Source organism: Leuresthes tenuis, unplaced genomic scaffold (genome assembly GCF_036924035.1).
Source record: "Leuresthes tenuis unplaced genomic scaffold, fLeuTen1.0.hap1 SCAF_9, whole genome shotgun sequence".
Taxonomy (NCBI): domain Eukaryota; kingdom Metazoa; phylum Chordata; class Actinopteri; order Atheriniformes; family Atherinopsidae; genus Leuresthes; species Leuresthes tenuis.
The window spans coordinates 33,576,092-33,590,744 of record NW_027325363.1 but is presented as its reverse complement, the minus strand read 5'-3'; the positions used below and the strand labels follow the sequence as shown (position 1 = coordinate 33,590,744).

Genomic DNA, 14,653 nt, shown 5'->3' with positions numbered 1-14,653 from the left:
GATGTGTCACTGTGGTGATGTGGACTCCTTGATTGAGGACAGCTGCACCTGATTCCATCATCTCCCGCAGCCTTAGATTGGACAATATGCAATCTTGGACTTTTAATTAACTGAGATGGGAGAGAGAGCAGGAAGGGGAACGAGAGAGCGCAGCCGACACACTAGGAGGACCGAGAACACTGCTGCACTCACAGATCCAGGGTGCGCCGGGGAGACGATGTCACGGATTAACGGGAGAGAACAGAAGACAGCACCAGTGTGACCCAGATGGGAAGTAAGAGGAGCACGATACAACGCCTGCAAAAAGCTAAGTAAAGGAAAGTGGAAAAGCTCGTTTTGGTTGTGAGCATGTCAAATATTTGCGATGGTGAAACAATTGCACTACTTAAGGTCCGCTCTCCTCTTCCTCGCAGTGCACCAGGAGCAGCAGTAGTAAATGCCAACTTTTTAAACTTAAACTAAGGAGGGCAATAAATCCCTTTAGACCCTACTCTGTTCATACTTTTTATTTTTTTGAGACTGTAAATCAACTTTTTCGCTGGTATTTTAAAAAGAACCACACACCACCATGTGTGACATATGCTTGAATACAAGGGTTTCCAGGCTCCCAAACCTTTGATACCTAATAATATACAGACGAATTGTAACCTCTGCATCTCTTCTTTATTTTAACTTTTTTTTTTTGCCCTTTAATGGACAGAATAGTTGAGAGAGACAGGAAAGGGGGTGAGGGACTTGGGGAATGATATGCAGAAAAGATCAACACGGTCAGGACACGAACCAGTAATCACTGCAATTGACATTGCCAACATGGAACGTGCTATAACAACTTGACCACGAGCACCCCAACTTCTGCATCTCTTAAGAATAAATGATCACTTTAATATATTTTCTGACCTTCCTTTGATTTATGGCATTCAGACTCTTACCTGTCATCAGTAACACTGGCAATGTAACGACCGTCGGGGCAGAAGCCCACACAGCGAACCCAGCGGTCATTTGAACCTCCAGCAAAAATGGGTGAAGGAGGTGGGAAGAGATGTCTGAAGAGAGATCACAGCAGAAATTTAGTAACAGCATCAGTACTATGTTAGAAATGAACAAGTTCTGTTTTCAGTTACAGTTTTACAGTTACAGTTCAACCCCCCTACCCACCACCACCATGGACAGCTCAACCCCCCTACCCACCACTACCAGGGACAGCTCACCCCCCCTACCCACCACCAGGGACAGCTCAACCCCCCTACCCACCACCACCATGGACAGCTCAACCCCCCTACCCACCACCACGGACAGCTCAACCCCCCTACCCACCACCACCATGGACAGCTCAACCCCCCTACCCACCATCAGGGACAGTTCAACCCCCCTACCCACCACCATGGACAGCTCAACCCCCCTACCCACCACTACCAGGGACAGTTCACCCCCCCTACCCACCACCAGGGACAGCTCAACCCCCCTACCCACCACCAGGGACAGCTCACCCCCCCCCTACCCACCACCACCATGGACAGCTCAACCCCCCTACCCACCACCACCATGGACAGCTCAACCCCCCTACCCACCACCAGGGACAGCTCAACCCCCCTACCCACCACCAGGGACAGCTCAACCCCCCTACCCACCACCAGGGACAGCTCACCCCCCCCCCCCCCTACCCACCACCACCATGGACAGCTCAACCCCCCTACCCACCACCACCAGGGACAGTTCAACCCCCCTACCCACCACCAGGGACAGCTCAACCCCCCTACCCACCACCAGGGACAGCTCAACCCCCCTACCCACCACCACCAAGGACAGCTCAACCCCCCTACCCACCACCACCATGGACAGCTCAATCCCCCTACCCACCACCACCATGGACAGCTCAACCCCCCTACCCACCACCACCATGGACAGCTCAACCCCCCTACCCACCACCACCATGGACAGTTCAACCCCACTACCCTTCACTATCACCAAGGAGCAGGTGAGCAGAGAGCTGAGGAGGCTGCGCCCAGGGAAAGCAGCGGGCCCGGAGAAAGTGTGTCCAAGGATGCTCAAGGCCTGTTCAACTGAACTGGGGAAGCCGCTTCAGCATGTGTTCAATCTGAGCCTGCAGCTGGGGAGGGTCCCCATGCTTTGGAAGACTTCTTTTCTCATCTGTGTTCCAAAGATAAAACACCCCAGGGAGCCGGGTGACTTCAAACCAGTGGCACTAACATCACACATCATGAAGACCTTCAAACTGCTTTTGTCCCACTCATCCCAGACCCCAGGTCCACCATGTACAGGACCCACTACAGTTTGGATACCAGGAGAAGGTGGGCGTGGAGGATGCCATCATCTATCTGCTACACAAGGCTTACAAGGAGAGCAGTGCTGTGAGAATCATGTTCTTTGATTTCTCCAGCACCTTCAACACCATACAGTCCCACCTGTTGAGAGACAAGCTGACAGAGATGAGGGTGGACTCACACCTGGGGAGATGGATTACAGACCACCTCACAGAGAGACTGCAGTACGTCAGACTGAAGGACTGCACGTCGGACACTGTGGTTAGCAGCACTGGAGCACCACAGGGGACTGTGCTCTCTCCCGTTCTCTTCACCTTGTACACATCTGACTTCCAGTACAATTCTGGGCTCTGCCACATGCAGAAATATTCAGATGACACTGTGATAGTTGGCTGTGTCAAGGATGGACGGGAGGGGGAGTACAGGAGCCTGGTTGAGGACTTTGTGGGGTGTTGCAGATTAGGGGTGGGCGATATGATGATATTAAATCGTGAACGATTGCAACGTGAAGATCCGCAACGATCAGTCAAACTGCAGAGATCGTGGGATCGTCTAGGGCACATTCTATAAATTGCAGTTCTATGCTGATGCACCGATGCACCAGACGTATTACGTCGTCAACCTGACCGACCAATCACAGCGAATTACGGGCAGTGACGCGCTTTCTTACCCGCCTCCTTGTTTGTGTGTGTAGCAGTAGCTGCATGGAGAGCCATGGCTGAAAGCCAAACAGAGGAGTTGGTCGCTACAAAAAATTCCACCTCCATTATATGGAATTGGTTTGGATTTTCCGCAACTGATCAAGCGCAAGCAAATGTAATTTGCAAAGTTTGCACAGAAACGGTTTGCAGGTCGGGTGGCAACACGACGAACCTGTTCAAACACTTGAAGAGGAAGCATCCCAGACAGTATGCTGAGAGCCAAACAGCGAGGGGCCCGGTGGCACCGGCACCACAGGGAGGAAGCAGCTAGCGTAAGACCAAAACAGACCACATTAACACAGGCATTTGACAAAGGCACTCTGTGTGACAAGTCAAGCAAGTGATAGAAAGAGGTAACAGAAGCAGTTACCTTTTATCTTGCAAGATATGATACCGTTCAAGATGGTAGAAAAGGAGGGGTTTGAACATCTGCTTCAAGTAGTTGACCCGCGGTACGAGCTGCCCAGCCGAAAAAAAAAAATTGCGATATATTTTTGCCATATCGTCCACCCCTAGTACAGATCCAACCGCCTACAGCTGAACACCTCCAAGACCAAGGAGATGGTGGTGAACTTCAGAACGAAGAAACCACAGCTCCAACCTGTGTCCATCGAGGGGGTCGATGTGGAGGTGGTCAGGACATACAAATATCTGGGGCTGCAGCTGGATGACAGGATGGACTGGACAGCAAACAAAAACTCTCTACACGTTGTCAGCTGTACTGAGGAGCATGCATCTTACATCTACCAACAGCCTCAGAGGATATGAGAGCCCAGAGGACAAACTATATTAGAGGGTTATGATCCATCAAGAACTTGATCCAGTTCAATACTGTAGTGAAGAAACTGAGCCACAAAGAGGGATCAGTTCCAGTTCTCAGGGCCTGAACTTCAGAACAGGCATTTTACAGGAGGTGTGGCTACCTGGACAGGAAGCCATGGGCTTTTAGAGTACAGTTCTGTTTCCTCCACAGATGAATGACTTCAGTTGGTGCTACTGCAGAGGGTTGTCGTAACATTTTAAATCACATTTACAAAAACTCAAAATCCTTATGGCTGTATAATTTTGTCTGACAGTGTGGTATCCAAATGTATGAGTTACAGTGGTGTTTCCAATTAACAAGGTTTATGGAGGTGGTCTAACAGTACTTACAAAGTGGAACAGTGGCGAACAAAAATTTGTTGACTTTCCTGCTGTTACTAACCAATTCAAGCTGAGCTCTGGAGCTCTTGTGTTTGGTTAGTGGCCCAGGGCTTTAATGCTCCGTGTAGTTATGGGCTGGAAAGCATCCTGACACACTCATCATCTGATGGGCTGTGACCATAGTCTGAGCTGTTGTCAGAGATGCTCCGGGTGTCATCTCACAGGTCAGATTGTAGGTGATAATTCTGGGCCATAGTTTCTGAATATGCCTTGGCGCATGCATGTGAATGCATCCTCAGGTTGTTGACATGGTGGTTACGCTCAGTGTCTCCCCCCACCCTACCCCCAAAGAGTAGCCAAAGCCTCAATCCATGACATTAATATAGTGTGTTATTTTCTTACCCAAGCTCCAGGAGGATAGTAGCCTTGTAGTGGTCCCATATGATGACTCTAGTGTCATAAGAGGCAGTGGCTAACAGTGCCCCATCTGGTGAAAACTCACAGGAGACCACATCATTGTGGTGCCCCTCCAGCTTCTGTATCAATGTGTACTTATCCATGTTCCATAGGAACACCTGCAAATTGAAGAAAGGACTGTTATAGCTCATTTAATGATTTGAACGTGAGATACACAATCTTAAATTTATCATTATTATATGTGCCGAAATAATAAAATATCTAAGCAGCAAAAATTAAAACAGAATTACACATTTATGTCAAAGGTATGCTCAATGTCACTGTACTGCTTTGTACCCATAAGCATTTCATTCAGTAGTAAAAACTATATAATTTGAATGATTTTAAACTCAAAATGAATGCACTTAAAGAATGCTAGTATTAAACACAAAGGTCTACACACACATAAAAAAGAAAAAAGTAGTAACTTATAGTAAAAAAAAAAAAAAAAAAAAAAAATACTCCACTGGTTTCCCCTTTCAGAGTTTTAGTTCACTCTGTTTACAATAGGCTCGAATCTCCAGCAGAAGCCTACAAAGAGAGACAGATACTGCAAGAGAAATACATATTTTAGGGCCAAAGGCTTGATACCTCTGGCAAAGAACACCAGTGCATACACAGAGTGGTCATCTGTGGAAAATGTTTTATTCTAACAGTTACTCACGGCCTGAATTTTTAATATCGCCATGAAGCGTGTACCAGAGGACTATGCAGTTATTCATCCTGTCACTATCTGATAATCAAAGAAACTGACAATATTCAAGTGTTACAAATTTAGTAGTAGTCATTGGCTTATACAAACATATTGGTTGCATGCAAAGTAATTGTACAGATTTTTAAGAGTCTTCCCCCCCCCCATTGGTATCAGCTAGTTTCCCCTTTTTCGTGTTTTGCAAGTTGAAGTTAAAACAGCATAACTGTCTCTGCTGCATTCCAAATATGTGGTTTTAACCATAACTTTACTGACTGCAGATGCTATACAGTGTAATTTGTTGTTGTTCATATGTTTTAGTCAACAGCTGAACTAAGGAGTATTGTCCTTGCAAAAGCATAAAACACCATACAGGAACAGCAACTGGAAAGCTATCATACAACTGGCTTTTTTAATGATACAACTGCTCTGTAAAAGGAAAAAAAAAATTCAATAATTTTGTGTAACAATAATATTGTAAGACTTGAAAATTAAGGTCTTTTAAAAAAAGAGCTGGTCTAGGGAAGTACTGAGAGTTGCTGGCTATTGCTGACAGAAGGTAGTGTCAAGTTAAAGTTAAAAAACAAAAACCCAACAATAACGGAGAAGCTAACATGTGCAGATGGTGAATGGACCTATTTAGAGATAAAGGATCAGGGTGGGGTTTGTGTGTATGTGTGTTTGCTTGTTTATACATCATGGTGGGGACACAAAATATGATAGCACACCAAATTGCTGTCCCGGCTGACGGAACAGCAATTTTGAGGGAAAAAGATGGGAAGTGATTGTTGAGGTGTAAGAATGGCTTTTAGGTTTAGAATTAGAATTAGGTCCTTGTTAGTTTTCAGGTCAAGCATTAGGCTGTGATGGTTAGGGGTAGGATCAGGGGCTAATGAACACATGATGTGAATGAAGAATCCCCACGGAAATATAAAAACAAACATGTGTGCGTGCGTGTCAGGGTGGGTGGAGGGGGTTGATAATATTTGGCCACCCATTTAATCACATTTTGAAACTAAAATATGTAGAGGAACTGCAACAGCAGAAGTAGACAGACACGTAGCAGCACCTACGTACAGAATGACCTTGTGGGTCAGGTGCCAGGCTGCCCCTGGCCAGGCCTTTGGGCATTGTGCACTGTGCGTCCAAGGTCTATACCGGCTGCTCAAAATGTCAGCGCGGCGCTCCTTTCAAAACCAATCACACACTGAGCTCTGCCACCACCTGTGACAGGGAGAGCAAGACACACACTGTAGGGACACAGAGCCTAACAAAACTACCACCACGTTTAAACTGAAATAACACTGAATATGTTAAATTAATGGTGGCCAGTCTTTTGAATTGATACCCAGAAACAAGTTTGGTCATATAAGGTCATGAAAATTAAATCTGCAAATGAGCTTTTAAAAAAAATGGTTTAAATTCAATTAATTAAAGCAGCAAAAGACCCCCCCACCCCCCGGTCTCTCCCGCTTCATCAAGTAATTTTAAAAAGTACCTCATGTCTGCTCTGCTTGTAAACCTCACAAAACCAAAATCCTATTTTTCACAGAAATCAAAGTTCAGACAGCAAATAGATACAAGTAGCTCTAGTCATTCTCTGAGCAGTTTGTTCTGAGGAGGAAATGGGAGGGCAGGCAAGGTGGAAGCAAACTTGCAATTTGAAGGCTGATTGAGCATAATGGTCACAAGCAATTGCACAAAGACTAGCTATCAAACTCTTCAAAAAAAGAGGAAACATAAATCCAAAAAAGTCAAAGTTAAAAACAAAACATATACCGCTTTTCCCATGCCAACTGAACACAGGATGGAGGAATCAGGGGAGAAGGCACTGCAGTACACCCAGTTCTGATGCCCACGCAAAACCTTCACCATGTTACCTAAAAGACAAAAAGGACAATTTCAGTCACAAACCACACAAGTAATACGTACACAAGTCAGATAGATCGATAGATCAGACAGTTATAAACTCAGAGTCTCAAAAACAGGAAATACATCTGTGAAACATGCAGAAAAAAAACAGCCTGTTAAAATCATTTTAAATTAACAAAAAAAGAGAAACAAATGAAGGCTTATTTTCTTTAGGAAATTATATATCCAGGAAAAGGTTAAATTTGCATACATCAGCAAGCATGATATAATTGAACCTATTCTGACAGTGTCTGACAATGTTGAGGGACTTCAAGCTAATTTGTCTTACAATTTCTATTGATCTTGAGATCACCTGCTTGGTTAATGTGTGCGTGTGTAGGAGAGTGTGTGTGTGAGTATGAGTCGGAGAGAAAGAGGTATATCAACAGATATTCATTACATTATGACAGACACTACACATTGCAGTTACAGGTTATCGCACCGTGAACACTTAATGCTCCTCCCTCCTTCTGTTACCCCTCCTCCCCCCCGAGTGATGAGTTGAACCACATGGCATGGGGAACAAAAAAGTTTTTAAGTCTTAGTCCTGCTCTATGGGAGAAGGAACCTGAACCGGCTTCTTTGGTTGCTTATCACAGTATGCAAAGGATGACTGGCACTGTCCAAAATGTCCAGCAGTTTGGCGAGTGTTTTCTTCTCTGCAACTCTCACCAGTTCAGCTTGAACTGGTCATGGGTTTGGTTTGGACTTCCCGGAGTCTATGACCAGCTCTTTAATCTTTGAGGTGTTGAGTTGTAGATTGTTCGTGTGGCACCAGACTCCTATACTCATCTTTTTGGTCATCCCTAATACACCCCATGATGGCTGTGTCATCTGCGAACTTCTGAATATGACATAATTCAAAGTTGTAGCAGAAGTCTGAGGTGTACAGTGTGAAGAGGAGAGGGGACAGCACAGTCACCAGTGGTGCTCCTGTGCTGCTGACCATGGTGTCAGATGTGATGTCCTTCAGCCTGACATACTGTCGGTGAGCTGTCGGTGAGGTTACTGGAGATCCAAGTAACCAGGCAGGTGTCCACTCGGATTTGGGTCAATTTATCCTGAAGCACAAGGAGTTGGATGGTGTTAAAGGCGCTTGAGAAGTAAAGAAAAAGAATCCTGGCCACGTCACTTCCCTTGTCCAGATGTGAGTTGGCTTGGCGTAGGAGGTAGAGGACAGCATCCTCCATACCAACATCTACCTGACAGGTGAACTGTACTGCAGCACGTTGCACCTGGGGTCTGAGGAGGTTGGAAAAAGAGCCACTCGAATATCTTAATTTGATGTGATGCAAGTTCCACCTGTTCTTTTTCGGAACTGGAACAACACAGGGTTTCTTCCTGAGGGTGGGCACTCCAGTGTAGACTAAGGTTGTACACACATTGCAGTGGCTCCCTGAGTTCAGCAGCGGTCTTTAGCAGCTGGGGACACACCTTGTCTGTGCACGCTGCCTTCATGAGGTGAAGCTTCCTCAGTTCTCCCCTGACTTGGTCTGATGTGATGCAGGGTGGGGAGGGGGCTGCTTTAATGCTGAAGCGTGTGGTGACAAGCTGCCTTCTAACCAGGGGGGTGCACTGTGGCTGAAGGTAGATCAGGCCGTGATCGGACTTGCCCAGTTGGGGCTGACTCTGTATGCGTCCCACACATTAGCATACGGTAAATCAATTATCTTCTTGTTCCTTGTGGGGCAATCCACAACGTGATGAAATATATGCAGAGTATAGTCCAAGATAACCTGGTTGAAGTTAACAGAAATTATGATGAAGGCCTCAGGATGTTGTGTCTGCAGTCTTGCTGTGACTGAGTGCATCTTCTCAAAGGCAGTGGCTGCATCGGCTCTCGGCAGGATGTAAACACAGATGAGGATCATGTGACTGAACTCCCTTGGCAGATAAAATGACTGTAGCCTAACGGCTAATAGTTTTAATTCGAGACAACCCAAAACCACCTTCACAGAAAAATGCCCTGGGTTACACCATAGGTTGTTGGTGTACACAATGTGTCCCTCAACTTTCCTTTTCCTGCAAGCCTTTGTGTCTCTTTCCGCTCTCGCTGCAGTGAATCTCAGCAATTCCACATTAGCATCCAGCACAAGGTCGTAGCTCCTCTTTTCAGTAAATAAGTGATCTACCTCCTGTTTGTGCTTTAAAGTGAAAAGTATCCATGATATATATATATATTAGGGCTGGGCACATTAACGTGTTATTTTTGCGTTAACTAATGAATTCATTATCGCCGACAATTATTTGTCTCTCATTAGAGGGGAACTCCAGTATTTTTAAACCTAGACTTTATTTCTGACATGAAATACGTTTATCTACTCACCAAGAACAGTTTGGTTAAAGTCGGCGTCCTTCAGAAGATATTTAGGGGCTTAGACAATGCAGCCTCTAAATAAGGCATTATCTGTCTTTATTTCACCAATACTTTAAGAAGAATGAATGAATGAACGTGTGCTATAGCTTTGTTAGCTCATAGCTGCTGTGCTGTTGTTATTGGCGGCTATCGGGGGGCTTATAGAGGGCTTTCTACACACTCGACTACTGGGATGACATCATCGACACGCGCTGTTGCAGAAGAGCTTATTTACTCCGTGCTCTGTGACAGTCGGCTAACTTCACACGTAGTTTGCTACTGATAGTTTTTGTGCAACATGGCAGGATATTTATCAGATTTTGACGACGTGGACAACAACTTTGAGTACGATGGACGTCCTTACTGGAGTGAATGAGCTGTGCTGTAGCGGCGGGCGTCGATGACGTCATCCCAGTAGACAATTCACTAAGTGTTTCCTATATAATCATCCATATTCAAAGCATTTCTCCTGTTGTCTTAAGGTTTATGTCTTTGGTCATATCATTTTAATAAATGGTTCATTTATATACATATATAATTAACCGGTTTATGTTGTATGTTTTCTTTACATATTTGTCAGTCCAACCAAACGAGAATTCACAAGTAGCGACTATATGAGACTAGAATTAATGAATTAATTATTAATTTTAACATACCAGAATCGTAAGATTCCGTCTTTCCTTCGATTGAAGGTGGTGCCCAAAACAAGGTTAAATAAGGCTAATTTAGATAGTGAGAACTTTCGGATAAATCCTTACATCTTATCACATCACGCTACATGTGTCACTATACTTATTCAAGATTTCAGCTACATCAAAATACAGTAAATGAAAACAATATGGGGAAAAACAAAAGATGTAGACATAAAAAAGAAAATACCTAAAGTTCTTAAGTACTTTTATTAATATCATAATGCTAGATGTTTTTAGAAAATTAAGTTTCTCGGTCATATCGCCTAGCCTTGATTGTGGCTATACTTAAAAGCTAGTTCATAATGTAGATTTTTCTATTAAATTTTTATTATTGTATAATAAAAATTATTTTATTATAATTAATTTTATTTTCTGATTACTTCATTAATTGACTGAATAGTATATAGAATACTCAGTTACTTAAATAGTTGTTTGCTGTAGCCCTAGATTTATCTATTCCAACAGTGTTGGAGGAGGGCTGAAAATCATCTACTAGTCATTTTTGAAGTCATGTGCTGCTTTTTTTTTTTTTTGTTCCAAATTATTATTACTCATTTGGCCATTAAAATTTCACTAACGGTTGACCTCTCCTATGTGCTGGAATTGCAATCTGGGAGTGACAACTCTAGAACTCATGCACATGACCTGTAAGACTGCATTTCTCAGCATTAAAGAAAAGCAAAGACAGCTTACCATGACAGGTAGTTATCTACTTACCATCATCTTTGAGGTCCCATACACGAAGGGTCTTATCTCTTGATGCAGACACCAACATGAGACTGCCATCAGGAGCAAATGTCAAGTGTCGCACTACATCAGTATGGTCCATCAAGTTTAGCAACAGTTTTCCTGGGACAAATCAAACAGAACATAAATGAAAAACTGAGATGTCAGCAATTTAGAGCTACTGGTTCAATCTGTTGGGCTAAGCTCAAAGCAGAATACTGTTAAGAAAATAAAAAATGAAGACAGGAAAGTTATGTTTAGACACAATTAACAATGGGAACAAGAAAGTTGCTACAATACCTGTTTTACTAATTGGTAACAGCTAATCTGGAGACTACACTTTAATTTCTTAATTAAGTTAATGTGGCCAGTGTGCTGTTGGAAGAATTTGCCATCTTTGCCTCAGTATGGGACTGTGACGATTGGTGATCGTCTTCTGTTGTTGAAATGTAATCATTTGAAATGTTGAAATGTAATCATTTCAACAACAGAAGTACCACAAGATACAAGCTGTAGTTACAACATTATGTACCATTTTACCACAACCATATTATTCACAAAAATGTCCTGACGGCAAAAAATCTTGTTCACACACATAGCCTACAATGTCAGACAAGGTTCAACAGGATTTCACTAAAGAATGTGTTCTAACTGTAATAACCGCAACCAATTTTTCATCACAACTGCTTTGTAGCCTAAACAGCCTAAATCAGTATGTCCTCATCAAAACAATATGTAACAACCGTAAAAATAGCTGATAATAATAATAATAGTGAATAATAGTAAATGTGTGTGATGTGTTTTGACTTAGTTGAAGAGGAGTTCACACCAACAGCTTTTCTGTGAGGCAAAAAGGTTAGTCACTATTTCATTGAGGTTAGGTATTTTTGGATGAAGTTCTGCTCAATAGAGAGCACAGCAAATATGTTCAGTCTCTCCTGTCCAATATAAAATCCATTAAAGCTATGATTTTGGCATTTTTCCTTTTGTGATTTTAATATATTTGGCTGATGTATGTATGTATGCCTCTTCTCTTCACTTAAGTTTTCCCTCTGTTATGGAAGTTTTCAATCGCTTCCTTCCTAATACCTCTGATGAGCAATGAAATAGAGAACTTTACTTTTTCTGCCGGCCGGCTAAGTTTTTATTCTTCGTTGCAAGGAAAAAGATCAGTCCACACCATTCAGCGGCAATGGTATGAAAAAGATACAAACAAAAGGAACCCAGAGCATTTATACCTGAGGAGGGGGGCTTTGTTCTTTAGGTGTGTAACCACACCTCCAGGGGGAGGAAAGGATGCAGTCTTGATGATTAAGAAACAGGAGGTTAAAACAATTATCTTGTCTGAGTGTTAATTAAGAAGTAAATGATTTAAAACACTTAGCGTGTCTGGGTGATACTAATGGTTAATGTGGCTTGGAGGGTCTGTCAGTCCTGAGACATAAAATTTACCATCACACCTCCAAAGACATTGAAGAAAATGGATGAGAAAGAAAATGGACTTTATTCATAACACTTGCCAATGCAATGCCCCTTCATCTACACATACTAGCATAAGTAGGAGCTCACTTTACATCCCTTATCATTGGCCTTAGGGCTGAACAAATTTAGCCCAAATTAACTGCAAATGAAGGGGGGGGGTGCAACAACCCCTGTCACTCACTTAGCAAAACAAAGACAGTTGGGCTGTAAAAAATAAGTTTTTCTCAAAACTATTTGGCACAGTTTCTACACTACATTGATTTTCACAATATGAAATAAACTTTTCTTAAATTTTTTTCTTAAGTAAGGCCCTGATTAGTCCATTTATTCCAGCTGTCAGGTGATCGTCCATGTTGCATTGGTACAGATTACATGTTTTATGCACCAGCTAAATGTACTTCCTTATACAAAGTGATTTTATACACGGGCAGAGCAGAGACAATTACAGATTATTGTATTATACATCTGTTTAGGACCTGTCATTCAACAAGTGAGGTTTGGTACAGATTGGACATGGTATGTGTGAGGAATAACCACTTCCTGTTTCACAACAAATTCACGTTTCAAGTGGCTGGGTCATAGCAATGAGAGAATATTAACTTGAATATCTGCTCATAAACTCTCATCAAGCAAGTGAAGGCTGGTGCAGATTGGACTTTGTATGTGTGAAGAATATCCTCTTACTGCCAAATTTTTTAAATTTAGGTCTAGTTTTGCGATGCCACTTTTTTCCTCAGTCTCTCCTGCCCTGCCATTAGCTCCACTCCCTTCACCTGTGTTCATTGTCATCAGCTGCACTCACTCACTAATCGCCCTCCTCTGTATTTAGTCTCCAGGTTTGTTCTTGTTCATTGTCAGATTCTCACTGTCATTCTGTATCAGGTTTGTCCAAGTTAACATTTCATGTCAGGTTTGGTATTTTGGCTCAGCCGTGTTTTTTGTTATAGTGTATTTTAATAAATTAAGTTTTCGTTAATATCTGCAGTCATGTCCTCCTTCATCACCTGGATTTTATTCAGCTAAAATCATGTTAGGCTTTGGCATATGTTCACAAACTTTGAAGAGTAAAACCTTATTCCTGTGGGAACCGGACCACAAAGTGTAAAACAGTTACACTTCCTGGGCCTGGTGGGTGTGGTTAAGGCAATGATGGAAAGTTGGAGCGCAGAGCTACTCAGCAAGGGACATGATATCTACTGACGCCTTTGGTGTCAATCACTTGAACTATAACTTCCTTACTATAACATTTTTTTTTCCTTTGTGACACTGTCAAGTCAAAATTTGATATGACGCAGTTATCAAAATGACGTCTTGTCAATGTCTAATCTTTTTTTCTGACCACATTTGAATTTGGTGTGGTGAACAAGCTTCAAAGACCAAGCAAACAACTTCCTTTCAAATGGCAACAAATTTGAGCTGCCACCTTGGCCACACTCTTTGACAAGGGGCAAAGCTTTTGATAACTTTAATGACAAGGGGTTAATGCTTATACTGACTAAGTTTCAGGGCAATATGATCAATTATGTTGGAGAAGTTCATTAAAATGTAGTCCTGAAAAATAGACCAGAAATTGCAGCTAAAACTGGACTTTAATTCAAAATGAACCATTTCCCGTAGGATTTAGATTGTGCCTCCAAGAGGCACTTTTGTATATCTTGAAAAGTTACACGTGTACTAATTTTCATACAGATCAATTATCTTAGTGGGTGGGGCTGAATTTAGAGTTTTTCAGGGGGCACAAGAGAGGTGTTTTGCTATTTTTGTGTTCAATGTGCATCTGTCCTCAAACATCTAAAATCTGCTGATGACTGGACATTGTATGAGTCAGGACTTCATAAGGACTTCCTTCCTTCATGAGGACATAAAAAGTTCCTGTTTCATGGTGGAGCAGAATTCCATATGGATACAAAATTCTCACTTTCAATAGTACCATCATGAAAGGCTTAACCTTTTTTCTAACACACTTTTGAGTGTGATGGGCAAATCATTGTGAAGTTGTAAGTCATGAACTAAAATTTTTAAAAAAAAAAGGGACTTTCTGCAGTCACTTGGCAGAGCTATGGCACTGCCAGATTATATGCATATAGGATGCAAAAGAGATTTCACCCTGTAAATTTGTTGTTGCTTGGATGAGATATGAGTGTGGTCATGGTGTGATAGTGAAATTTTCCCCACCGCCTCCAATGAAAAGGGTGGATGACGAAGCTAAGCGC

General features: G+C 42.6%; 1 protein-coding gene across 1 annotated transcript in view; it reads right to left on the bottom strand.

Annotated features, from left to right (window-relative positions):
• Positions 1-14,653, bottom strand: part of wsb1 (WD repeat and SOCS box containing 1) — a 43,058-nt gene that overhangs the window by 13,872 nt on the left and 14,533 nt on the right. The window contains exons 4-7 of the mRNA XM_072393149.1: positions 10,950-11,081; positions 7,053-7,153; positions 4,529-4,701; positions 930-1,043 (exon numbers count right to left, since the gene is read on the bottom strand). Coding sequence (XP_072249250.1) covers positions 930-1,043; positions 4,529-4,701; positions 7,053-7,153; positions 10,950-11,081 — 520 coding nt within the window. The remainder of the gene's footprint in view (positions 1-929; positions 1,044-4,528; positions 4,702-7,052; positions 7,154-10,949; positions 11,082-14,653) is intronic.